Source organism: Octopus sinensis, linkage group LG7 (assembly GCF_006345805.1).
Source record: "Octopus sinensis linkage group LG7, ASM634580v1, whole genome shotgun sequence".
Classification (NCBI taxonomy): Eukaryota; Metazoa; Mollusca; class Cephalopoda; order Octopoda; family Octopodidae; genus Octopus; species Octopus sinensis.
In genome coordinates, this window is record NC_043003.1 from 19,694,946 (window position 1) to 19,720,928 (window position 25,983).

Consider the following 25,983-nt stretch of genomic DNA (forward strand, 5'->3'; position numbering starts at 1 on the left):
CATAATATCGAGGTCTCTTTCTTTGTTTTGTATCTTACCGTTTTTATCAATATATATATATATATATGTGAATGATATTAAATATTTTAAGAACTACCAATATGAAATGGAGAACACATTTTTTGGCATTGTGTGTGCTTGTCTTTATATATACATAATTACATGTGTATGTATATATATATATATATTCACATACATATGCATTAAACTCTCACCAGGGTATGTATGCTTGTATACATACATCCAGATGGTTATTAGTTATGATATTAGTTAAGAATATAATTATCTGTGGATGGATACATACATACATACATACATATATATATATATATATATATATATATATATATATATATATAGTGGCTCATGTTAACAAACAAATGATAGTGTTTATATTTATATGGATGTTTTTATATGTGGGTGTGTTCCATTTTTCTCACTGTTTCATTCCAGTACAATACTTCAATGTGAATCATAGCTTATATGTGACTGGTGTTACTCATTTGTTAACTATAGTTTCAAAATCTGTTGATGTTGTTTATTCATGTGAGGATTTCGAAAAGAAAAAAAAAAATGATCAAAGATAGAAAAAGAATATAAAAAAAAAACTTGATTTAATAATTTCATTAATCCCAACAGTGGTGACTACTTACACTGAGAAGTCTTTTTTTAGATTTCTTTTTGTGGGGAGAATGCTACTTTTTAGTTACATTTTTTATTTAGCTCAAGCTCACATGTTCATACATTTTTTCTCATTTTATTGTTGTCAATCAATGTTAATTTACTTACCTACACGTGTTTCATTTATCACTTTATTAAAATAGATTTCCCTCTCACTAATACTGAATTGTAATTATTTGCCATCCAAAGTAGTGTTACAGAACCCTGCTGATTGTCTTTAAAAATCCTATAGATATCTTATTTTAATAGCTAGTTATCTCTGCTACTTAAATGTAGTATTATAGAATCCCATTGTCAGTCCTATAGATATTTGTCTTTCTCACTATCAAGCTCTTGTAGATTATCATTTTAAATTTTATTTTTTTGTTTTGAGGTTTGTAATATTCAGTAATAAAAAAAAAATTATACTGAAAAGCTTAATATTCAGATTTTATTGCTGGGAAGATTTAAATTCTTCGTTAATGCATTAACTGCCATATATACCATTGGCAGTTCATCACAAACTTCAAATGACTGCCACATGCATCAGTGGTGGTACATTTTCATAATTTGAAAAAATATTTTATTCAGTATCTTTGACATGGTTTCGGGGATATTTAAATAACATGAGTTATAAATATTAAAGTTTAATTATGAAAAATTGTAAAAATGCCAAAAAATTACATTTCCTTGTAATTAAGCAGTGTGCAGTGTGACCTTGCAAAATACACGGTGTCACTGGTAAGTTCCAATGACAGGCCGTGATAGTTAACATGTTAAAAAAAAAAAAAAAATTTTTGCTTCTATCTGAATCTTGGCTTTGGTAAATAGGTAGAATATGGTATTATTAACTGCATAAGTCGTGAGTTCGTAATCTGTTCTTTCGTTTTTCATTTTCTTTCTGGAAGACTTCTCAATTCTTGTTGATTTAATCTAGCTGGATAATAGATTAATAGATATTCAGGAATTCTAGAAAAAAATTGCTTGTAGTAGGCTAGCAATTTATCCAAGGGTGTGATTTTCACCTCACAAGTCCAGTACTTGCAGACACTGTTGGTAAGAACTAACTGCAAGAACCGTAATGGTTCATAGTTTTTTTTCTTTCTTTTTTTCTTTTCTTATTATTTTATATTGGAAATTAATAACCTTTGACTCCTCACTTGCTTTCTAATCCTGTAAAAAGTTTTACAGCAAATGAATGAAGAAGCTTGTTTCCAGTGTTGGTTGTTGCTGTTATAATTGTTATTGTTATTTTTTTTCCTTTCCTTTTTATAATTTATGTCACTGTGTGGCAAAGTTCATCAAGTTGTATTCATCCGTATGTTTAATTGTCACTGCCCTCCAAAGAAAAACATAAGTTCAGTTTTTTTAGTACTTGGCAGTTTACATTAGGCTGAAGTTATTTTCTTGACATGTATATAATGTGGAGTCTCTCTCTCTTGCTCGCTTTATATATATATATATATATATATATATATATATATATATATATATACATATATATACACAAACACACTCCACAATTTAACAATGTTGGGTTCAAGTTTTGGGTTTCTTTAAAAAAAAAAAACTATTTGAAACCAATACTTTGGGTTTTTTAAAAATTCATTGATTATAATGAAGCCTTGTTAAAAATTTCAGTTTTATGTTTATTATATAAATATTGACCTTTTTGTTTTCTAGTAAGATATTGCATCAGTAATGCAAATATATACAAATCCCAGGATTTATATATTCTTAATCCTGTGCTCTTATCATCCATGTACTTTTTCTTAGTGTTATCTTTGTTATTTTGAAAAGGCTTGAATGCTCTCACTTCCACTTAACTTCGCTCTGCCCTCCCTAACTGAGGTTTTGTGCTGATGTAATTTATGTATGATATTCATTTATTAATGCTTGGCATTGCTATTTTTTTTCATATTATGCTTTTTATTATTATTGTTTTTATTATTGTTGTTTATTGTTTCTTCTAAAACTGCCATCCACATTAAATATCATATGTACAGTCTCTTGACCTGCTAAAATAGTTGTCAAATCTCCAGAATGTTCCATCCTAACTATCTCAGATAAAGAGGGTTCATTGGACATATGGTCCCTGATATATATAAAAAAAAGAAAAGGGAAGAAAATGCACTGGGGCTGTACAACAATTAACACTCTTTTTTTTTGTGCATCATTGTTTTTTTTTTTCCCTATATTTTACTTACACAATTGTTAAATAGTTAAAAGCATTTGTTTACACCTGTTGTGAATTTGTATGTATTTGATACACATTGTCATGTTTTGGACAAGACCCTCAACTCTCATTGTTTCCTTTTGTTATGTATGAAGCACTCTTAGTATTATAGTGTTTTGAGATTCCATTGCTTTTATTATTATTATTAAGATGACAAGCTGGCAGAATCATTAGAGAATTGGTAAAAATGCTTCACAGCTCTTCAAATTCTGAGTTCAAATCCTGCCAAGGTCAACTTCACCTTTCATCCCTCCAGCTTGATATAAACTACTGGGATTAATGGTATTGACTGGTCTTTTCTCCTCAAAAATTACTAGTCGTGTGCCTAAATCGGCAATCACCATTATTATTATTAAAGTGGTGAGCTGGCTGAATCATTAGCACGCTGGACAAAATGCTTAGCAGCATTTCATCTGTCTTCATGTTCTGAGTTCAAATTCCACTGAGGTCGACTTTGCCTTTCATCCTTTTGGGATTGATGAAATAAGTACCAGTTGAACACTGGAGGCAATGTAATCAACTCCTCTCCTTCCCACCAAAATTGCTGTCCTTATAGCAAAATTTGGAACCATTATTTAGTGGTGAGCTGGCAGAATCGTTAGCATGTTGGGCAAAATGCTTAACATTTTGTCTATCTTTACATTCTGAGTTAAAATTTCTGCTGAGGTTGACTTCGCCTTTCATCCTTTCAGGGTTGATAAAATAAGTACCAGTTGAGCACTGGGGTCAATGTGTTTTGACTAGCTCCCTCCCTCCCAAATTTCAGGCTTTGTGCCTATCGTAGAAGGGGTTATTAAGACTGTAGAGCTGGCAGAACCATTATAGCATTGGAAAGATACCTCAGCACATTTCTTTCTAGCTCTTTATGTTATGTACTCAAATCCCATTGAGGTAAATTTTGCTTTTTATTCCTTTGGGGTTGATAAAGTAATAGCTTTCATGTAATCAACTAACTCTCCCATTGAAATTGCTGGCTTTGTGCTGAAAAATTGAGCTGACAGACTTAGAGTATCAAAAAAAATGCTTTGCATTATTTGTTCCAGTGCTTCATGTTATAAATTCAAATATTCCTAGAGTCAACTTTGCCTTTCATCCCTCTAGGGTTCATAAATTTAAGGTACTAGTGAAGTGTGGGGATTGATAGCATTGACTAATCTCTTCTTTTCAAAATTGCTGGCCTTGTCTAAATCAGAAACCATTATTAAAGGCAATGAACTGGTGGAATTGTTAGGGCTTTGGGCAAAATGCTTAGAGGCTATTCTTCCATCTCTTTTATATGCTGAGCTCAAAATCTTGCTGAGATCAACTTTGGTACTTCAAAGATCAACTCCAAAAGGATAAAAGGCAGACAAGAAGTGAGGTCGATGTGATTGACGAACTCCCTTCCCTTATAATTGTTGGCCTTGAGCCACAATTTTGAAACGATTATTATTTTTATTAGGTAATATTTAAAAAATTAGTTGATGGCAGTAATTGCATCCCATTGTATTTCTGAGTTCATATCCTGCTGAAGTTAAATTGGATTTTCATCTTTCCAAGTTCGATTTAAGATAAGTACTGGCCAAGTACTGAAATCCATAAATAATCAACAATGTTCTTCCTCAAAATTTGTACCCTTGCACCAATATTAGCTGTTACTGTTGCAATTAGCACTATTGCATTGCTGAAGACTAAGTCATTGGATTTACTTATATTTCCTTTCTGTCAATAATACAAGGTGTCTATAAATGACCTTTCCAATTTGAAAAGTTCAGAAAAAAAATGAAAAATAAGTATAATCTGGCAGAGTTTATTGGAAGACACTTCTGTGTGAGCTCCACTGGTTGCACATATCTAGATGTTCAGCTTCTGACCATTTGCATTAGAGCATCCTCTTATCAATATTGGATATGACTTGGCATATTTTTTCCTCGAGATCTTGAACATTTGTATGATAGACTCTGTCTTTAATGTAGACCTATAAGAAGTCTAGAGGGGTTTATATCTTGTGACCTAGATGGCCAGGAAATTGAACTGCCTCTTGCAATCCACCAGTTTCGGAAAGTTTCATTAAGAAATTCTTGAACATTCGACTGCCAATGTGTGGTGCACCATCTTGGAAAATAACTGTTGGTTGCAAGTTGTGCAACTGTGGTTCCACAAATTCTTGTAAAAAATCAGAGTAAGCATTGGAAATAATTGTTTCTTTTGCAAAGAAAAAATGGGCCAGTCATTTGATCTAACACAAGACCACACCAAACATTGACTTTTGGGTTGTTTCTTTCCAGTCCTTTTGTTTTGTTTGGGTTTTCCAAACTCCAGTTCCTGTTGAGCATATTTATCATTCCTGATACACGAAATGTTGCTTTATCACTGAAACAACTCTTTCAATGGAACCCCTCATCTTCATCTAATTGAGCTAACATGTCCACCACAAATTGTTTCCTTTAGGGTTTGTCATCTAGCTAAAGTGCTTGCAAAAGTTGCACCTTATAAGCATAAAGCCTCAAGTTCTTGTGCAAAACTTCAATAATATTTACTTAAAATATGCAAAGTTGATTGATAAATCTCAACTTTAATAGATACTATAAATTGTGGAAATTGTAATGATAATTTATTGACATTCTGTATGTGTTCATTCTCTCTAGATCTTAACTGTAATTATGATCTTTAATAGTAAAAAAACAAGTGTTTTTTCTTATTCTGCCAGAATGTAAATCTTATTCTAGGTTGCAATAGATATCTTTCTTTCCCCACTTTTTAATTCTTACAGGAAAGGCATTGATGACACAGGAACTCATACTTTCTCTTTCCCCATTATTCTAACCAGTATATCTGACCATAGGAAAAGAGATTTTTATTTTAATATAAATTACATGTCAGTTTTTTTGAACTGGGCAAAACAGTCTTGACTCATTCTGCTGAGCTCATACTGGAAGGGCTGCGAGCTTTTACCTTCAATGCTAGACCTGTTTGCAAGAGGGAACCTCTGACATAGTCACTTGGCTTGCTAAAAATAGCAGACAAATTTCTCTCAAATCACATGTTACCATCTCTTAAAGTGTAATTCTTGATACCTAAGGACATGATGATTATGGCTAGAATGTCTTAGATCATGGGTCTGCTTGATCAGAATTAACTTGGAAGTAAACAAGAAAAATATATAACCCTGTTTTTTTTTTTTTATATCAGCCTGTAGACATAAGATACAAAGTCTATAACCTCTATTTTATGGTGGACTTATTATAAAGAAATTGATAATTAGATATAAAAAGTTGAAATTTTAAAACACAATTTGCAGCATTTGGTTTTGAGTTCAAATTCTGCTAGTGTCAACTTCTGGCTTTCATTTAGCTGCACTAGGAGTGATGGAACTATTTAATGTTAGGGTTGATTTGTAAGTGTGTTAGAAGCTGCTGGGGGTAAGTCTGTTCTAAGGAAAATAATGAATCTTTAATTTTACAAATTTCACTGTTGTGTAACTTATGCTGAATTACTGTTTTGGCCTTAAGGGTTTAATCCATTTATTATACCATGGGTTTTAGGGACTTTGGCAGGTGGTTTCAAAATCTTGAATGTGAGCAAAGGGCTGCACAAATAAGAGTCCCACATCCTCACGCTAAACAACTATTTCTCTTTTCTCTCTTCTCTTTTACTAGTTTCAGTCATTTGACTGCGGTCATGCTGGAACACTGCCTTTAGTCGAGGAAATCGACCCCAGGACTTATTCTTTGGAAGCCTAGTACTTATTCTATTGGTCTGTTTAGCTGAACTGCTAAGTTACGGGGACGTAAGCATACCAGCATTGGTTGTCAAGCGAAGTTGGGGGGACAAACACAGACACACACACATATATATATATACATATATACGATGGGCTTCTTTTAGTTTCCGTCTACCAAATCCTCTCACAAGACTTTGGTCGACCCGAGGCTATAGTAGAAGACACTTGCCCGAGGTGCCATACAGTGGGAATGAACCCGGAACCATGTGGTTGGTAAGCAAGCTACTTAATAGACAGCCACTCCTGCATCTATAGAGATAAAATATCAGTAATATTAATTTAATTGACTCTACAACCTAAAACTTAATTTTGTGCAATCTGGTGAGTTGGCAGAGTTGTAATGTTGGAAAAAAATTTCTTGTGTTATTTATTTTGGCTCTTTACTTTGTGTCTTTCATCCTTTCAGAGTCTATAACATAAAGTACCAGTCTATTGCTGGAGTCAATATAATCAACTAAACCCCGCTCTCCCTAAAATTGCTGGCCTTGTGCAAAAAATGAAAATTATTATAGTAAAAGTGATGGTTTGGCAGAATCGTTGAAGAGTCAAACAAAGTACCTTGCAATATTTACTTTAGTCCAAAGGCAGTGATCTGGCAGAAATGTTAGCATGCTGGGTGAAATGCTTCGTGGTATTTCGTCTGCCATTACGTTCTGAGTTCAAATTCTGCCGAGGTCGGCTTTGGCTTTCATCCTTTCGGGGTTGATTAAATAAGTACCAGTTACGCACTGGAGTCGATATAATCGACTTAATCCGTTTGTCCTTGTTTGTCCCCTCTATGTTTAGCCCCTTGTGGGCAATAAATGAATAAGAAACGTTAGAAAACTGGGCAAAATGCTTAGCGGTATTTTGTCTGCCATTACGTTCTCAGTTCAAATTCCGCCGAGGTTGACTTTGCCTTTCATCCTTTCAGGGTTGATAAATTAAGTACCAGTTACACACTGGGGTTGATGTAATCGACTTAATCCCTTTGTCTGTCCTTGTTTGTCCTCTCTATGTTTAGCCCCTTGTGGGCAATAAAGAAATAAGAATCTTTAGCATGCTGGGCAAAATGTTTAGTGGTATTTCATCCATCTTTCTGTTCTGAGTTCAAGTTTTGCCAAGGTCAACTTTGCCTTTCATCCTTTTGGGGGTTGACAAAATATGTACTGGTTGAGGACTGGGGTCGATATAATCAACTTAGCCCCTGCCTTGAAATTGCTCATCTTGAGCCAAAATTTGAAACCAATAATTGTTCCAGTTCTTTATGCTTTGAGTTCAAATTCTGTTGAGGTCAACATTGCTTTTCATTCACCCAGGGTCAGTAAACCACCACTCGTGTGCTGATGTTGGTTTAATCAACTAACCCTATTCACTCAAAATTTCCAGCCTTGTTTCTTTATTGGAAACAATTATTATTATAATTATTGAGTGCTAACGATTTCAAAGATTCATTATACAAAATATTTCGCAGCTCTTTACATTCCAAGTTCAAATTCTTCCATGGTCATCTTTGCCTTTCATCTTTCCAGGGTTGGATACAATAAATACCAGTCAAACACTGTCATTTTAAGTGATTGAACCCTTCTCCCTAAATTTCTGGTCTTGTGTCTGTTAAAAATTATTGTAATTATTATTTAATTTTTTTTTGGTATATTTTGTTTCATAGTTTTTATCACTGTTGTCAGTTTACCATAACAACATATACTAAAATAATTTTCATTAAATTTTGCACACATGAGATAACCTTACTTTCAAGGGTACACACACACACACACTAGTGAGGTCCAGTGTGGCCTAGGTCCTATTTCCTTAAATTTTTTTGCACTCCAGAAGCAGACAGTTGCATGAAGCCAACTACCATGATGGCTTTAATTTTACCTTTTTTTTTCTTTTTATATATATATATATATATATATATATATCCTTCTCTCCCCTCTATGCTACATAGAAAATTTTACTAAATAAGGGAGAAGAGAGTGATACAATTAACTAAAATCAATTAAAACATCCTTTTCCTTAGTTTCACTCAAACGAGCATTCATTCATATATTTGCTGTTATCATTATGATATGAAGAAGCTTTGGGTGACAATTGTTTGACTATTTGGCGAAATGCCTTGTATCAATTTTTTTTTTTTTTTTTTTTTTTCTCTAAATTGAAATAATGCCAGGGTCGGTCTTGCCTTTCATCCTCCCTGGGGATCAATTTAAAAGAACGAAAAAAATTTTTAACTAAAGTAAAATATGTACAAGTCAAAATACAGCGGTTGAATTTAAAATAATTGATTATACAGTCTCTCATTTTCGGCCCTGTGCCAGTTTTAGAGAAAAAAATAAATCATTACAAAGTGAGGTGGGGATAGGTATTGTTGGCAGATGTCAGAAATACTAGAAAAAAAAAAAAAAGTGGGCAAAATGCCTTGCGATATTTGTCTTTTTTTTTTTTGTTCCAAGTTGCATTCCTGCCAGCACTAGCTTTGTCTTGCATCCTAAGGGGCTCAATTAAAACAAGTGTCAGTAACACACATACACACTGGTTGTAATTTACTGTATATGATGGCTTTTAAGGTGTGCTTTTTAAATTTTTTATTTACATAAAATACATCCCTAAAACTCAGCCTACATCTTGAGAACACTAGGTTTATGTTACTGGCAAGTGGTGGCTCAAATGCTCTGCTGAAATTGAGTGACATTCTAGATAAGCTGATGCACCATATAGCCTATCCATCTAATATAAATATAGCAATCGTGTTCCCCACTTTCCCACTTGAAGTGAGGTTTTTTTTTTTTTTTTTGCCCTGCTCGCTTTTAAATTCAATCCCCATTGAGACAGCCCCTTTATCACTTCTCTAAGGCTGATAAAACAGATATCAATGTTATATTGGAATCAATCCCCTGCCCCTCTCCCCTACACACACACAAAAAGAAGCAAAACTCAGGCTTTGTTCATCTGTTAGAAAATATATTATTATCAGGGCAGTGTATTGGCAGAATCATTAGAGCATCAGACAAAATGCCTTGCAGTATCAGTTCTGGCTCTTTATATACTGAGTTCAAACCCTGCCAGGGTCAACTTTGCCTTTCATCCTTCTAGGGTTAATAAAATGAAGTACCAGTTAGGCACCGGGATTGATATAATCTACTAAGCCCTCTCCACAAATCTCTGACCTTGCACCTATGTTTATTATGATTATTTAAGGCGGCGAACTGGCAGAATTGTTAGCATGCCGGGCGAAATGCTTAGCGGTATTTTGTCTGCCGCTACGGTCTGAGTTCAAATTCTGCCGCAGTCGACTTTGCCTTTCCTCCTTTCGGGGTTGATAAATTAAGTAATCAACTTAATCCCTTACCCCCAAGCTGCCCTTTGGCAAAAATTTGAAATTATTATTATTATTATTATTTAAGGTGGTGAGCTGGCAGAATTGTTTGCATTCCGGGCAAAATGCTTAACAGTATTTTGTCGGTCTTTACATTCTGAGTTCAAATTCAGTCCAGATTGACTTTGCCTCTCATCCTTTGTGGATTGTTGAAATAAGTACTATCTAAGCACCGGGTCAATGTAATTGATTTACCCCACCCCTCAAAATTGCTGGCCTTGTGCCAAAATTTGAAACCATTATTATTGTAATCATAATTATTATTATTAGTAAATATATATATATCAAAATAAGCAACAAGGATATCCAGAGGTAATGCAGTATGATCGTTTCATGCAACTCCATTTAATTGAACAATGCAATCATTTCATTACATCAATTTAAAATGTAGAGCAATCTTCAGCTGCACAAAGACATAGAATTTAATTAAATTAGAACAGAAGGACACATTAGTATAATTTTACCTAAGATCTCCAATAAGTTAAGGAGATAGACAAAGATGTACCTACAACATCATAGTTGTAACTCTGTCTTTGTGTACCTGAAGATTGCTCTACATTTTAAATTGATGTAATGAAATGATTGCATTGTTCAATTAAATGGAGTTGCATGAAACGATTGTACTGCATTACCTCTGGATATCTTTGTTGCTTATTTTGATTTTAATCACCTTATTTTGAAATTGTATGAATAATACCGTACTAAATTCTGGTGCCTCAACTTAAGTACCATATTCATCTGAATCTATATATATATACACACACATATACACAACTATTATTCAGGGTGAAGAATCGGTAGAGTCATTATAGAGTTGGAAAAATAAAATGCCTTGTATTTTTTTTCCAGTTCTGGTTTCAAATACTGTCAAGGACAACTTTTACCTTTCATCTCTTCACAGGTGTTGATAAAATACAGTACCAGTCAAACTACTGGGGTCAATGTAATTGACAAACCCCTAACTCCCTTTGAAATTACTGGCCTTGTGCCCAAATTAGAACCTATTATATTGTAGCCTATATATAATGTAAATAGCCGATCATTTATCTGTTTATTCCTTTAATACTTTGCTGTTTGGGTTTTTCACATTCCAATTTATGGTCTGGGGTGCTTTACATGTGTATATAGTATACATCTATATTTATACATCAACTGTTTTGTTCTCTCTTTTCTTGTCCCTTCCTCTGCCTTTTCTTGTTTTCCCTTACAACTGTTATTGATGCATTGAAAAAAAAAAAAATCAAAAGCAAGTAAAAAAAAAAGATGCTACTAAAAATTGCTTTGTGCCATTAAAAATAATTTTGTTGTTGCTGTTACTGTGTTGATATGAGAGGTGTATATATATATATAAAATGATAGTTGTGAGAAAAAAAATTTACAACTTTCAATACAGCCAGTAATTTTCTTTTAAAACAGAAATGGGTGGGGGGATTTAAAAAAAAACAACTTTTCACCCCTTTTTAACATTTTCTTCCTACATCTAGAAATTCTCGTTTCTTTTTGATGTAAAAAAAAAATCTATTGATAGATTTGTTCAAAAATTAAACTTTTTTTTTTTAAATTTTTAATTTGTTTATAAACTGACACCATCTTGTATTTTCATTTCATTCTATTTTATTTTTTTCTGCTTGCTATGGAATATATGAATATAATATACATATATATATATTTGTATATAGACATGTGCTTCTTTGCAGCTAAGAATTTTTAACTCTTATTTCTAGCAATGTAGGTGCTGTCCTGCACTCAGTTACAGTTAGCGACAATTGAATGTTTTCCTTTTTGGTTTTATATTGCATATAGTCACCTTTGTTATTTTATATATATAATAATAATAATATTAGGGAGTATAACTCCAAACTTACAGGGAAAAATTCAATTTAGTCTTAAATCAAATTTCACAATATAAATATATAATATATATAAATTAGAGAAAAAACCGCTATTATAATTATTATATATTGTTTATTCATTTTTGTACTTTTTGTGATTTAGTTATGTTTTATAATATATTTTATTTTTTCTCTAATTTATATATATATTTCTTATGCATAGCGATATTACTAACCTGGTGTTAGAAAGAAGCATTAGTCAAGTACAGAGTATAATAGAAAATTAAATAAATGACAAGGGAACAAGAAGTTACATAATGAACTGCATTGGCTTACTGTTGTTTCTGCTGTAACATGCAATCCACTTGGGTGCTTGTGTATCACTCAACTTTGAGTGCATTGCATGTTGTAGAAAAACAACTGTAAGCTAATGAAGTTCATGACAATTTTTTTGTTACCTTGTCATTTAGTTAATTATATATATATATTTAATTATTCTAGTTCGTTATTATAATTAAGGTGGCGGTGGAGTGGCAGAGTCATTGCTGTCAGAGAAAATGGTTTGCAGCCGTATTTGTTCCAATTCTTTACATTCTTAGTTGAAAAACCAAGGTCAACTTTGCCTTTCATTCCTCTGGGTGGTGGGGTGATAAAATGAAATACCTGTGACATATTGGGGTTGATTTCATTAACTCCTCCACCTCTCCCCTCAAAACTGCTGGCCTAGTGCCTATTGATTATTGTTATTATTAGAGTGGTGAGTTGGCAGAATTGTTAGAGCATTGGACAAAATACCTTGCAATATTTCTTCTGGCTCTTTATGTTCTGAGTTCAAACCCTGTCAAAGTCAACTTAACCTTCCTTCCTTCTGGAGTTGATTAGACATCGTATCAGTGAAATACTGAAGTCGAATTGACTATTCTCCTCTCCCTAAAATATTTCTGGTCTTGTTCTTTTGGTGGACCCTTTAAAATGTCGGACAAAATGCTTTGCAGTATTTGTTTCAGTCCTTTACATTCTGAGCTCAAATCCTGCCAAGATCAAATTTGCCTTTCGTCTTTTTGGGGGTCTATAAAGTAAAGTGCCAGTGAAATACCGGGGTTGGTTTGACTAATTTCCTGCCCTAATTTTGAGGCCTTGTGCCACCAGTGATAGAAATTATGTATTTTTTGGGAATTTCATATTCTTTACCATTTTAGTATAAAAAAAAATTTTTGGGGAAGGAGTGGTTATTATTGTTATTTTTATTATTATTATTATAGGGTTGGTGGATGGGCAGAATTGTAAGAGCAATAGGGGAAAAAAAATGGTCTTGCAGTATTTTTTCCAGCTCTACATTCTGAGTTCATATCTTGCCGAGGTTAACTTTGCCTTTCAGCCCATCAAGGTTGATAAAATGAAGCACCCGTCAAGTACTGGAGTCAGTTTGACTAAAACCCTCCCCTCAAACAATGCTGGCTTTGTGCCTAAATTAGAAACATTATTGTTGTGGTATGCAGTAGGTTTTCTTATTGGACTGAATTTGGTTATCCAGTTTCACATCCAAGCTGGAACCTTTTTCATCACTTTATGTCCCTACTAATGCCACCCTGAAAAAGGCACAAACATCTCTCTCTCTCTCATGGGATGTCTAGACAAGGGTTCATATACACAATAGGCTTCTTTCAGTTTCCATCTACCAAATACTTACACGGTATTGGTCAGCCTGGGGCTATATGGTATATGCCCAAAGATGCTGCACTGTGGGACTTAATTCAGGACCACATGGTAGATTTCTCACAGTACCATGGTTATCACAGATTTGAAACTAATAATCAAACTCTCAGAAGTTAGTTAATATATTTTTTTTATAACAGTTGGACGTTGAGATTTTTATGAAAATATGTTTTCATACGCACACACACACAACTAGAATTCTCATTTAGAAATAATGTCCTTCCTCACCATGTATGTGCAGTTAGAAGGAAATACATCAACACTTTAATTTACATAAGTTTAAATGTGATCCTTTGTTGATATTTTGGTCAGAAGGTCATGCCATATGCTGCAGCTAGTTTGGTTCTGTAATCTCTCCAACGCAGCCTGTACTGCTTTCTTGGGTTGCTCTCCACAGTTTGTGAGAATCATAAATCTGAGGCCAACTGGCCAAGTTGAAAGAAAATCCCAAACTATTCACCCAATATTAAAACAAATGCTGGGACAAAATATAAAAATTGTCTGCAGATTATATTTATTTTTTAATATAGAAAATAATTTGCCTATATTTTTGAGATGTGTTATTACTAGAAAGGTATATATATTTATTGGACTGCTATGCACTATCTTTTGAGGTTTCTAACTACACTACGTTTTCTCTTCTTTCTTCACTTCATCAAATGAGAACAAATGTTGATCAACTGCTATTTGTTTTATGAATCTATTTTGAAAAGGTTCAGTGCTCTTTATTTACTTATACTAAATACATTAAGATATAATGCTGAATTGATTTTATTTCTGAATTTAAATTCTGCTCTGATTTTGAGGTAACTTTTGTAAACTAAAATGTGTGAAATATGTAGATACAAGCATCACCATGTGATTAAGAAGCTTGCTTTGCAATCCTGTATTTTCAGGTTCAATCCATCTCTGTGGCATTTTGAGCAAGTGTCTAGTTTGCTCAAGGCTATAGCTTCAATTTGATCACTATCTTATGAATGGAATTTGGACTACAGAAATTGTATGTGTGTTTAGATATATATGTAATGTTTATATCTTTTGCCATATTTGGTAGGATGTAAGACTGCACTTTGAAGTCCTCTTAGTTATAAATATTCTCTTGTCTCTCTCTCTCGCTGTCAACAATGCAATGAACCAGTGATTGGCCCATTGGAAACCTGTCACTAATAATATGGTTCACAAATTGCTATATATATATATATATTCAGAGTTCAGCTTTGTCTACAATTTATGAATTATCTCTATCCATTGGGTAATATCAAAAAACAACTTGGTGTACTTTTGCAAAGAGATTCTCAATTTCTTTTACAGAATTAAACCCAAATTTTTTTCTGATGATACTTGTTGGAGTAGAAGTGGTCTGTGAATTTGTAGAGAGATAAAATGTGTAACTCTGCATCTTATGAATCAGAGCATTTGAGTGTGATCTTTTTAACTAGAGTATATGTGTCTATATTTAAAAAGGTGGAGTTTTAGAACTTAAAAGTTTAAGGATAGAGATGAGATGTGATAATCTAGTATACTTGAAGAAATTACCAAATATGTGGTGTAGAAAGAAACTGAAAAAGGTTTAATGATCCAATAAATCCATACTGGTCTAGAAACTTTTTTTTCTGACAATAATTTGGAAATACTGCTTTTTTTTTTTTAACTGCTGGATTTATTAAACAATTTTTTGTTTTTTAGTTAAATGTATTAACCTGAATTCAAATGAATCATCTTTTTCCTTGGTTTGCCCTCGTCATATTTTTGGAAAATTATTTTAATTTCCTTACTTTAGATATTGGCCCCTGCCAGAATAAAGTGAATTATTCTACCAATTCTCAATTTTTTTTTTCATTTAATTTTCTAAATCCACTTAGTTGAACACATTGCTACCCCCCCCCACTTCTAATTCATGTATCACTGCATTACATATATGTTATTTATATGAAAGAAATATTGTTTTTGACTTGTGTTGGCAGGGGTAAATTGTTGTGTTTAATATCTTTGTGGTAATTTTTGTAAAACCTCAGCAAAAATAGCCTATGGCATTTTTTGTTTATTCCTAGTTGAAACTGCTTTTTTTTCTGACACTGCTAATGCTCTTGCGAAGGGCGTGAATGTCACAACTGTTTCCCTGTTTATACTATTATTTATTTTTTTAAAGTTGTTTGGGATGAACACTCACTGAAGGATATCTCTGGTCATTAAAAGTCAAGCATTTGGCTTTATTTCTTGCACTAATGCATAAGACTTTTTAAAATTTTTGTTTCATCTAAAAAAAAAAAACTGTGACAATATAGTGGATATTGTATTTTCTTTTTCTCTTCATTTGCTAATGAAGAACATTTTTAATAAATATTTTGTTTTACCTTTGTGGTGTTGGGAGATGTATGAATCAATCTTTTTTTTTTTTTTAAGTATTATTAGCATGTACTGGAAAATAGTTTGTGCTTTTAGACTGCTCAAGGAGAAGCCCACATAATAGGCAGCTGTGATTGGATTCAACACAGCTGCCTCCACTGAACAATGTCTCTGAGGAGTTTTGAGTACACATCTCATTATCTCGCATCATTATCACACTTAAGTGGGGGAACTGAATAAAAATGAAGGAAAACAAAAAGCCAGTTATTTACAAAATAGATTTGATTTCTTAAATTTAGAATATGAAAAAATAAACATGGAAGCCCTTTTTTTTTTTTTTTTTTTTACTTCCACAAAGTTATGATTTCAGTGAATACTAGATTAATTTGTGGAATAGTTTCTTTTATGTGATATTTGCTTGGAATTGCCTTAATTGTTAATGGTTTGACCAGAACAGATGCTTGATAGCATACAGTTATCATCTTTTAATCAGAAAGATATGATGATGCTGACTGGCATGCAAAAACAAACAAAATAAGTGTTTTGAGGTCACCGAGTTCTGGTCAGTTGTCTTGATTAATTAACCATTAATAGCATGATAATCAGCAATATAATTAATTGCTAGTTGTTTTTTGCCAACTCTAAACAACATCAACAACAACAACTCATTAGGATAACAAACTCGAGTTCTTGTAAATTCAAACATATCATTTCATCTTGAGAGATGTTATCAAAACTGAGAATTAGTAAAATGGTTCTTTTACCAATTTTGAAGTATTTGAGGCTGAGATTTTATTCCATTGCTACTACTTGGTTTTTCCAAAGCTTTGTTGTGAAAGACAAAAAACTTGAAACTGAGCAGTAATTGCAGAAATCCTCTGCTTTGAATTATGAATAATAAACTCTTATACTCTCTAATATATATATATATATATATATATACACATATATAAAATCCAAGCCTTGGAAGATTTTAAATCTAGTGTTGACAGTTTGCTGGCTGATTCCCCACCATCCTCCTCATTTTAAGTAATAACTCATATCTCCTGAAGGTTGTCCATTTGCCTGACACCTTTATCTGCCAACATATTTTAAATAATCCAGTACATTCATAGTAAAAAATAAAATAAAATAATATAAAAAAAATCAACATCTACCTATAAAATTCATTTTTGTAAATATTTGTTCACATTACCATCTAATATATAACTTTTTTTTTTGGAATTGAAGATATGTCATTCTAGAAGTGTTATATATAAATTGTAAATACATAAATTCATATCATTCTGAATAAATTGAAATGAAAAAAAAGAAAACAAACAAACCAAAAAATATATTGTTATATTTCTCTCTTTTTTTTTTAATTAAATTGTTAAAAATATATATATATATATATATATAAATTAAATTTATTTCTGAAACATAAGGCTAGATAAATTATTTACAAGTTTAAAAAATACATTCCCTCCCCCTATATTTAAAATATTTTTCTATGTTACAAATAATTATCAGTGTCCACTTTTCCATGTTTGCATGGGTCAGATGGAATTTGTTGAGGCAGATTTTTTTCCTACAGCTGGATGCTCTTCCTGTCACCAACTCTCATCACTTTCCAATCAAGGTAATATTTTCCCATAGCCCGACATGTTTTTCATAGAAGACTGCAGACAAACAACCTTGCTTATATGACAATGATGCTCATTTGCAACCATCATGTGATGTCTAAACAAGGGTTCATATACACAATAGGCTTCTTTCAGTTTCCATCTACCAAATACTTACACGGTATTGGTCAGCCTGGGGCTATATGGTATATGCCCAAAGATGCTGCACTGTGGGACTTAATTCAAGACCACATGGTAGATTTCTCACAGTACCATGGTTATCACAGATTTGAAACTAATAATCAAACTCTCAGAAGTTAGTTAATATTTTTTTTTTATAACAGTTGGACATTGAGATTTTTATGAAAATATATGTCTTCTTCATACACACACAAACTAGAATTGCCATTTAGAAATAATGTCCTTCCTCTCCATGTATGTGCAGTTAGAAGGAAATACATCAACACTTTAGTTCATGTAAGTTTAAATGTGGTCCTTTGTTGATATTTTGGTCAGAAGGTCATGCCATATGCTGCAGCTAGTTTGGTTCTGTAAGCTCTCCAATGCAGCCTGTACTGCTTTCTTGGGTTGCTCTCCACAGTTCGTGAGAATCATAAAGTGTTTAGAAAGATCTGCAAATGTCGATATTTCATTACTATCCTTTTCTTGAAGCCTGGAAAAGAAAAAAAAAAAGTAACGATACTACCTTTTGAACTGTCAAGGTATCTCAAAGACTAGGCTTGCTCTGACTTAAAAAGCTCAAGTCAGAATCACATATCTGAGAAAAAAATTGCTGTTACACAAACATTCTAGACTGCATAAAAAAAATGTGGTAATTAATCTCATTGGCTAAGATTCCCCCTCATCAACATACTACAACCATTAACTCACAGATTAGGGTTTTTTTCTTTTCACCTTTTTTTATAACTACTACATTGACCTCTAGTTCCACTACAGGACATTCAACATGCCTATCTCTTGTTAATCATCGTAAGTGACAGAGAGCTAGGCCAACCACATGAAAAACGAGTGTGAAATTAGTGTTAACATATTAGAAGTACAGAGCAATAAAGAGTTAATTAGAAATAATTATGAGGTGAAGAACAGACTTAGTACAGGCGCACATCAAGTTACATCTTTTTTATTTTATATTCTTTTACTCTTTTACTTGTTTCAGTCATTTGACTGTGGCCATGCTGGAGCACTTCCTTTAGTCGAGCAAATCGACCCCAGGACTTATTCTTTGTAAGCCTAGTACTTATTCTATCGGTCTCTTCTGCCGAACCGCTAAGTTACGGTGACGTAAACACACCAGCATCAGTTGTCAAGCGATGTTGGGGGCACAGACACACAAACATATACACACACACACACACACACATATATATATATAACGGGCTTCTTTCAGTGTCCATCTACCAAATCCACTCACAAGGCTTTGGTTGTCCTGAGGCTATAGTAGAAGACACTTGCCCAAGGTGCCACGCAGTCGAACTGAAGCTGGAACCATGTGGTTGGTAAGCAAGCTACTTAACACTAAGCCTATAAGTGTGTGCCGCTTACAGCACCTAGGTTTCCCAAGCGGTCACCCATCTAAGTACTAACTAGGCTTGACGTTGCTTAACTTCAGTGATCGGGTGAGAACCAGTGCTTTCAATGTGATATGGCTGTAAGCATTGTTATTTTTAAAAAGAAATTAATGGAAAAATAAACCTCAACTTAATCTGACTTCACGTAGGTATTAGTGCACATATTTAAAAGCATAAAAATGAAAAGAAAACATCTAAAATCAATACTGAAATGGAAAATCAAATAAAATATGTACAAGCCATATTTTATTTTAAATCTTAACCAAGTGTTTTTCAGCCAAGATGTTACAATTAAATTTGGAAGATTTGTTTCCCTTGGACGATCTACCGTCTGGCAGCAGATTTCCTCGTTCAGCGAAAGTGTTTTGTTTGTTCACTGACAGTGTTCACTCCCGCAGTAAGTATATTGCAAGTGTGCAGTGAACTTTCATAAGCAGATAAAATGCATCAATCATCGAATTGCTGGCACAGAAACTTAAAGTCCTGAATGTAAATGTTACTTAAGTGTCATCTCTATATATATAAAAGGCAGTTTGTCTGTCTGTGTATCTGTCAGGTTGTACCCTCACCCTGACCACGGCTTTCAATCGATTCTGATGAAACTTGACACACACACACAGCCCAATGTCATAATTCAAAACTAACGCAGCGAAAATTTTGAAAAGTTTCCCCAGTTCTGAAAAAAATCAATAAATTTGACATGGGGTTGAGAATCTAAGCTTATCATATGCAACACATTTTCCGTTGTAGTTTTCGCAACTTGCAATCGATTTTCACCAAACTCATGGTGAAGCTTAATGTTACCCTAAGGAACTTAATTCTGACATTAGTTTTCCATGTAATAACTTATCAGAAAAAATCGATAAAATCATGCCATTTTGGGAAATCACGGTCAAATTCAAGATGACATATTTTCGACAATATCTTTAACAAATTGGCAGGAATTTTTTTTGAAATTCACAGCGAGCATCATGTCTGCTCCAAGGAGCTATATCGCCCTTTTGATTCCAATAGGATACATTATTACTGGAAAAAATCGGTTAATTACATCATATGTGGCACACATAGCAAACCGATTTTTCTGTGATAATTTTTGAAAGTTCACAAAGATTTTCCCTACACCGATGTTGGACATCAAGTTTGCATTAAATGTCAAACTAACGACCTTTTGTCAATGCAGTTAACAAGTATTGGGAGAAATCGACAAAACCATATCACTTTGAGACCGACCATGCGAACCCTACAAAACTGACTTTTGTTAAATAGTTGGTGGATTTCAGGCGATTTAGTCGATTTTTGCCGCTTTTATCATAAAGGTTACTAGAAATGGCATATGTTTTCCTTTTGCTTCAAATCCGAGCAATGTTGGGCTGTAGTCATGCATGCAAGGGAACGGTGCCTTGAATGCCTTAATGCCTTTTAGGCTTCATTTTACAAAATAACGGTTCAATGAGTACAAAAAAGGGTAAAAAGGTAAAGGGCATTGCTTATCGACAAAGTTTCTTACATACCCGGGCAACGCTGCTAGTTTAATATATATATATATATATATATATATACACATGTACAGGGGCTTCTTACACACTTTCTGTCAACCAAATTCACTCAGGAGGTATTGGTCATCTTGGGGCTATAGCAGACGACACTTGCTCAAGGTGCTGTGCAATGAGGTTGACTTCACCTTTCATACTTTTGGGGTCGATTAAATAAGTACCAGTTACGCACTGGGGTCAATGTAATCGACTTAATTCCTTTGTCCTTGTTTGTCCCCTCTATGTTTAGCCCCCTGTGGGCAATAAAGAAATAAAAAAGTGATCTTCTTAACCACATAACCATGCCTGTGCCCATCATCATCATTTAATGTCCATTGTCTATGCTGGCATAGGTAAGATGGCTTGACTGGAACTGTTAAGCTGGAGAGCTGCACCAGGTCCAAGTCTGATCTGGCAATGTTTCTACAGCTGGATGCCCTTCCTAACGCCAACCACTCCAAGAATGTAATGGGTGCTTATTATATGCCACTGGCATGGGTGCCATTTACATGACACTGGCAACAGCTACGATTTCATGGGTATCATTTATATCAGTGGTTCCCAAACTTTTTTGGGCTGCTGCCTCAACACCTAGGCCACATTCCTAATGTTCCCACCTCAACTAACCACCACAAACACAGACCTCTTTTTGAAGCAAATTCAAGGCAACTGTATTTCACAAATAAAACTTCACGTAATGAACCGATTATTTTGTTGTTTTTACATGAATACCTACCCAATTATTGCCCCACTTTTTACATGAACTGCTGCCCCATTATCACCCCACTTTTCTTCAATACCCCCTTGGAACTTTCCACTGCTCCCATTGGGGCAATATCACTCACTTTGGGAACCACTGATTTACATGACATTACGAATGGCCACAACTACAATTTCACATATATAACGTGCAGGTGGCACGTAAAAAGCACCCACTACACTCACGGAGTGGTTGGCGTTAGGAAGGGCATCCAGCTGTAGAAACATTGCCAGATAAGACTGGAGCCTGGTGCAGCCTTCTGGCTTCCCAGATCCCCGGTCGAACCGTCCAACCCATGCTAGCATGGAGAACGGATGTTAAACGATGATGATGATGGTGATGATGAACCCTTTAGTTACTGTATTTATTTTGAGATGTTCTGTGTTTCTTTCAATTAATTTTAAATATAACAAAGAATTTAGTAAAATAACTTAGTTATCATTCAGCTGATGTTAGGAACATAAATTGTGACTAAAGTTTGGTGGAAGGTTTTAATTCAAAACTTATGAAAACAAGACATTTGTACTACAGAGCCAGAGCCGGTTTCAGCCGGGTTGGTAACGAACGGGATAAAATATACAAATACACATGCAAAAAACAAAACAAAACTTACTGCCAAGTGTAGAGTGAATTGCGTTGGTCATGGTGGTGGTAGACAGGTGAAAATTGCTTTGCCCAGTCAATGAGTTGGCGTAAACAGGTGGAAAACACCGGAAAAGAGAGAAGTATCACTTGAGAGAATAAATCCTCTGCTACAGACCATATTATGCTGCAAAGAGAACAGTAAATCTTCTAGATATTTCCGAGCTCCTCACAGAACAGAGGCATCTATCAGTTTCAGTTTCTGTCTACCAAATCCTCTCACAAGGCTTTGGTCAGACCGAGACTTTAGTAGAAGACACTTACCCAAACAATGAATAATTCAGTAAAATAACTTTGTTATTAAAGATGGTATGTGGAACATAAATGAACATGAGAGCTTGATGGAAGGTTCTGCTTTGGATCACTTTAAAAGAGTAAGTTTTATGAAAGAATGAAGATTGGTCTCAATGGTGTAGGTATCCAAAAAAAAATCTAAGGAACTAACCTTGGAGGTTTGGACATCGTGATATTGTTTTGGACAAATTGTTCAAGAAACTGATACACTTTTGAATATGAGTCTTTGGAAATGTTCCACAGTGTAGGATTAATGTCAACATCTTTTTTTGTTAGAAGATAAAGAAGAATTTCCTGCAAAATAAAAACACACAAAACACACGGTGAATAAACTGTCATCTAAATTACGCAGAAATGAAAATAACACTGACATCTCATTTTAAAAGATATATTTCCAAAAAATACATAAAAATATCTTGAAATACTAAAGTGTGTGGGATGCTTTTATGTGGCACCACATGATCCCTTTTACGTGATGCAGCACGGGTGCTTTTATGTGTCGTCAACAAGTGCTTCTACATTTTGCCACATGGTTGCTTTTACGTGACACTGCATAGATGCTTTTACATGACATTCATATACATATCATCATCATCGTTTAACGTCTGTTTTCCATGCTGGCATGGGTTGGACGGTTTGACTGGAGACTGGCAAGCCAGTAGGTTTCACCATGCTCCAATCTGATCTGGCAAGGTTTCTACAGCTGGATACCCTTCCTAATGCCATCCACTCTGAGAGTGTATGTGGGTGCTTTTTATGTGTCACCGGCATGGGAGTCAGTCAGGCGGCACAGGCATCAGCCATATTCGGATGGTGCTTTTTATGTGCCACCAGCACAGGAACCAGTCCTGGGGAGGGGGCTGATATTGAATATGTTCAGATGGTACTTATTACATACCATCGGTATGGGGAGCCAGTCAAGCGAGACTGGCATGAAAGAAATGAAGCTAGCATACTTTGCTGGATGTGCAATGTCAGTGTGCATGTAAGTGTTTTAAGAGCCAAACTGGATATAAAAGGCATTAGATGTAATGTGCAAGAGAGAAGATTGCACTGGTATGGTCATGTGATGCATATGAATGAAGGCAGTTGCACCAAGAGATGCCGATCTCTGACTGTGGAGGGAACATGTGAAAGAGGTAGACCCAGGAAGACATGGGATGAGGTGGTGGAATGGAGCCAGTCCAGTGGCAGTGTCAATGACTTCACTCGAATGTTTTTTCATGTGCCACCAGCACAAGTGCCAGTTACCTGTGTTGCCTTACTGGTACTTGTGCTGGTGGCACATGAAAAAACATTTGAGCGAGGTTGTTGCCAGTGCCGCTGGACTGGCTCATGTGCAGGTGGCACATAAAAAGCACCATTTGAGCATGGCTGTTGCCAGTACCGCCTGACTGGTCCTCGTGCTGGTGGCACGTAAAAGCACCCACTACACTCTCGGAGTGGTTGGCGTCAGGAAGGGCATCCAGCTGTAGAAACTCTGCCAGATCAGATTAGAGCCTGGTGCAGCCATCTGGTTCACCATCAGTCAAATCGTCCAACCCATGAAAAGCGGACGTTAAACGATGACGATGATTGTTGAGTCTTGTGGAGGCAATGACAAGTGACCAAGACTTCTGGTGATTTGTTGTGCTTGAGAAGACGTGTCAAGATAAGTGAAATCGTGGTTGTGGCCAGTGCCAGTGATACACAAAAGACACCCAGTACACTCTGTAGAGTGGTTGGTATTAAAAAGGGCATCCAGCCATAGAAACCAAGCCAAAACAGATGACTGGAGCCAGGTGAGGCTTTCCAGCTTACCAGCTTTGGTCAAACTGTCTAACCCATGCCAGCATGGAAAATGGACATTAAATGATGACATATACATGTATGTGTGAGCGTTAATGTATGTGTGTGTCTGTGTATGTATATTTATATATATATATATATGAAAATGCAAACAATGACTTACCCAACCATCTTTAGAAGCAGGTAAATTGGAAATGATTTTTAATACCAACAAGTCCAACCTTTATACAAAGAAATAAGAGATATAAAATGTTAATATGTAACAGAAGGATACAATTTGAAGGATATTTTGCTGCTATTTCTAGCATGTGAAATGACTATATAGGGGGTCCCTCAATAGCTAGGTTATATATAAAGATGTAACAAACAGATGGGAATTATGACTTGATGTAAAACTTGAAAACAGAAATTAACTCTCTCTCTTCACAAAGTAAATTAAGAGTCTCTTTTAGTCATTGTTGATCATAGGTTTCTACACCTGGAGAATCCCTCTTCAAGGTGCAAGCCTTTGCAATCACCTGATTTCAGGTTAAGTTCCTATGTGCAGCACCACGAGTAAGAAAATTTCTTTTGTAACACCAGACTGACCACTCCTGGTGAAGAAGATTGGCTTGCAAGAGTTCTGTGCTGGTGCCATGTTAAGTGGTTGGCATTAGGAAGGGCATCCAGCTATAGAAACCCGTGTGCAGACAATTCCCACACAGCCTCAGACTTAACACGGAGGCTTGCATCAAGTGCTTGGAGGAGGTTGTGCTGCTCTGGGTCAAGAGGGTGGCTGCTGGAACATCCTATGTCTGGCAATAGGACTCTGCACCATACCACACAATTGTCCTGTCAACAAATTGTCTGTCTACCATAGAAACCAAACCAAATCAGACAGGAACCTGGTGCAGCTTTCTGGTTTGCCAGCTCTGGTCAAACTGTCCAGCCCATGCCAGCATAGAAATATGAAAAATGGACATTAAAAGATGATGATGATATAATATATATATATATATATATATATATATATATATCCGAACGTGGCCGTAGCCAGTACCGCATCGACTGGCCTCCGTGCTGTGGGCACGTAACAAACACCATCCGATCATGTCCGTTCGCCAGCCTCATCAGGCACCTGTGTCGGTGGCACATAAAAACACCATCTGAAGACCCGGCAAGACTAGTCAGGCCATAACCCGTGGCCCCTACCTGGGACGTAGTCAGTCCGCCTGTGCATACCTTCCTTCTTGTGACACTTGTGAAGACCTGTTGAGGCAAGTGATCAAATCAAAACAAATCAAAATAGATGAACATCAATGGAATTTGTATCTTTGTGGTACCAGGGCCGGTGGCACACAAGATAACCATCCGAACATGGCCATAGCCAGTACCGCATCGACTGGCCTCTGTGCTGTGGGCTCATAACAAACACCATCCGATCGTGGCCGTTCGCCAGCCTCATCTGGCACCTGTGTCGGTGGCACATAAAAACACCATCCGAAGACCCGGCAAGACTAGTCAGGCCATAACCCGTGGCCTCTACCTGGGACGTAGTCAGTCCACCTGTGCATACCTTCCTTCTTGTGACACTTGTGAAGACCTGTTGAGACAAGTGATCAAATCAAATCAAATCAAATCAAAATAGATGAACATCAATGGAATTTGTATCTTTGTGGTACCAGTGCCGGTGGCACACAAGAAAACCATCCGAACGTGGCCGTAGCCAGTACCGCATCGACTGGCCTCCGTGCTGTGGGCACGTAAGAAACACCATCCGATCGTGGCCGTTCGTCAGCCTCGTCTGGCACCTGTGTCGGTGGCACATAAAAACACCATCCGAGCGTGGCTGTTCGCCAGCCTCGTCTGGCACCTGTGTTGGTG

General features: G+C 35.3%; 1 protein-coding gene and 1 non-coding gene across 4 annotated transcripts in view; both read right to left on the bottom strand.

The window, feature by feature from the left end:
- LOC115214310 overlaps positions 1-25,983 on the bottom strand; it is a 34,312-nt gene that overhangs the window by 955 nt on the left and 7,374 nt on the right. For 2 of the 3 annotated variants that reach the window (XM_036504599.1, XM_029783482.2), the window contains 4 exons: positions 24,284-24,341; positions 22,484-22,626; positions 22,010-22,165; positions 17,595-18,188 (listed from right to left, as the gene is read on the bottom strand). In XM_036504599.1, the coding sequence (XP_036360492.1) occupies positions 17,999-18,188; positions 22,010-22,165; positions 22,484-22,626; positions 24,284-24,341 (547 nt within the window). In that variant the 3' untranslated portion in view covers positions 17,595-17,998. Of the gene's footprint in view, positions 1-17,594; positions 18,189-22,009; positions 22,166-22,483; positions 22,627-24,283; positions 24,342-25,983 lie in introns of those variants that run through there. The other variant, XR_004999973.1, reaches the window with a different exon arrangement.
- On the bottom strand, positions 19,072-19,190 carry LOC115214553. Its single transcript, XR_003881902.1, has one exon. It is a non-coding gene; the product is annotated as a 5S ribosomal RNA (ribosomal RNA).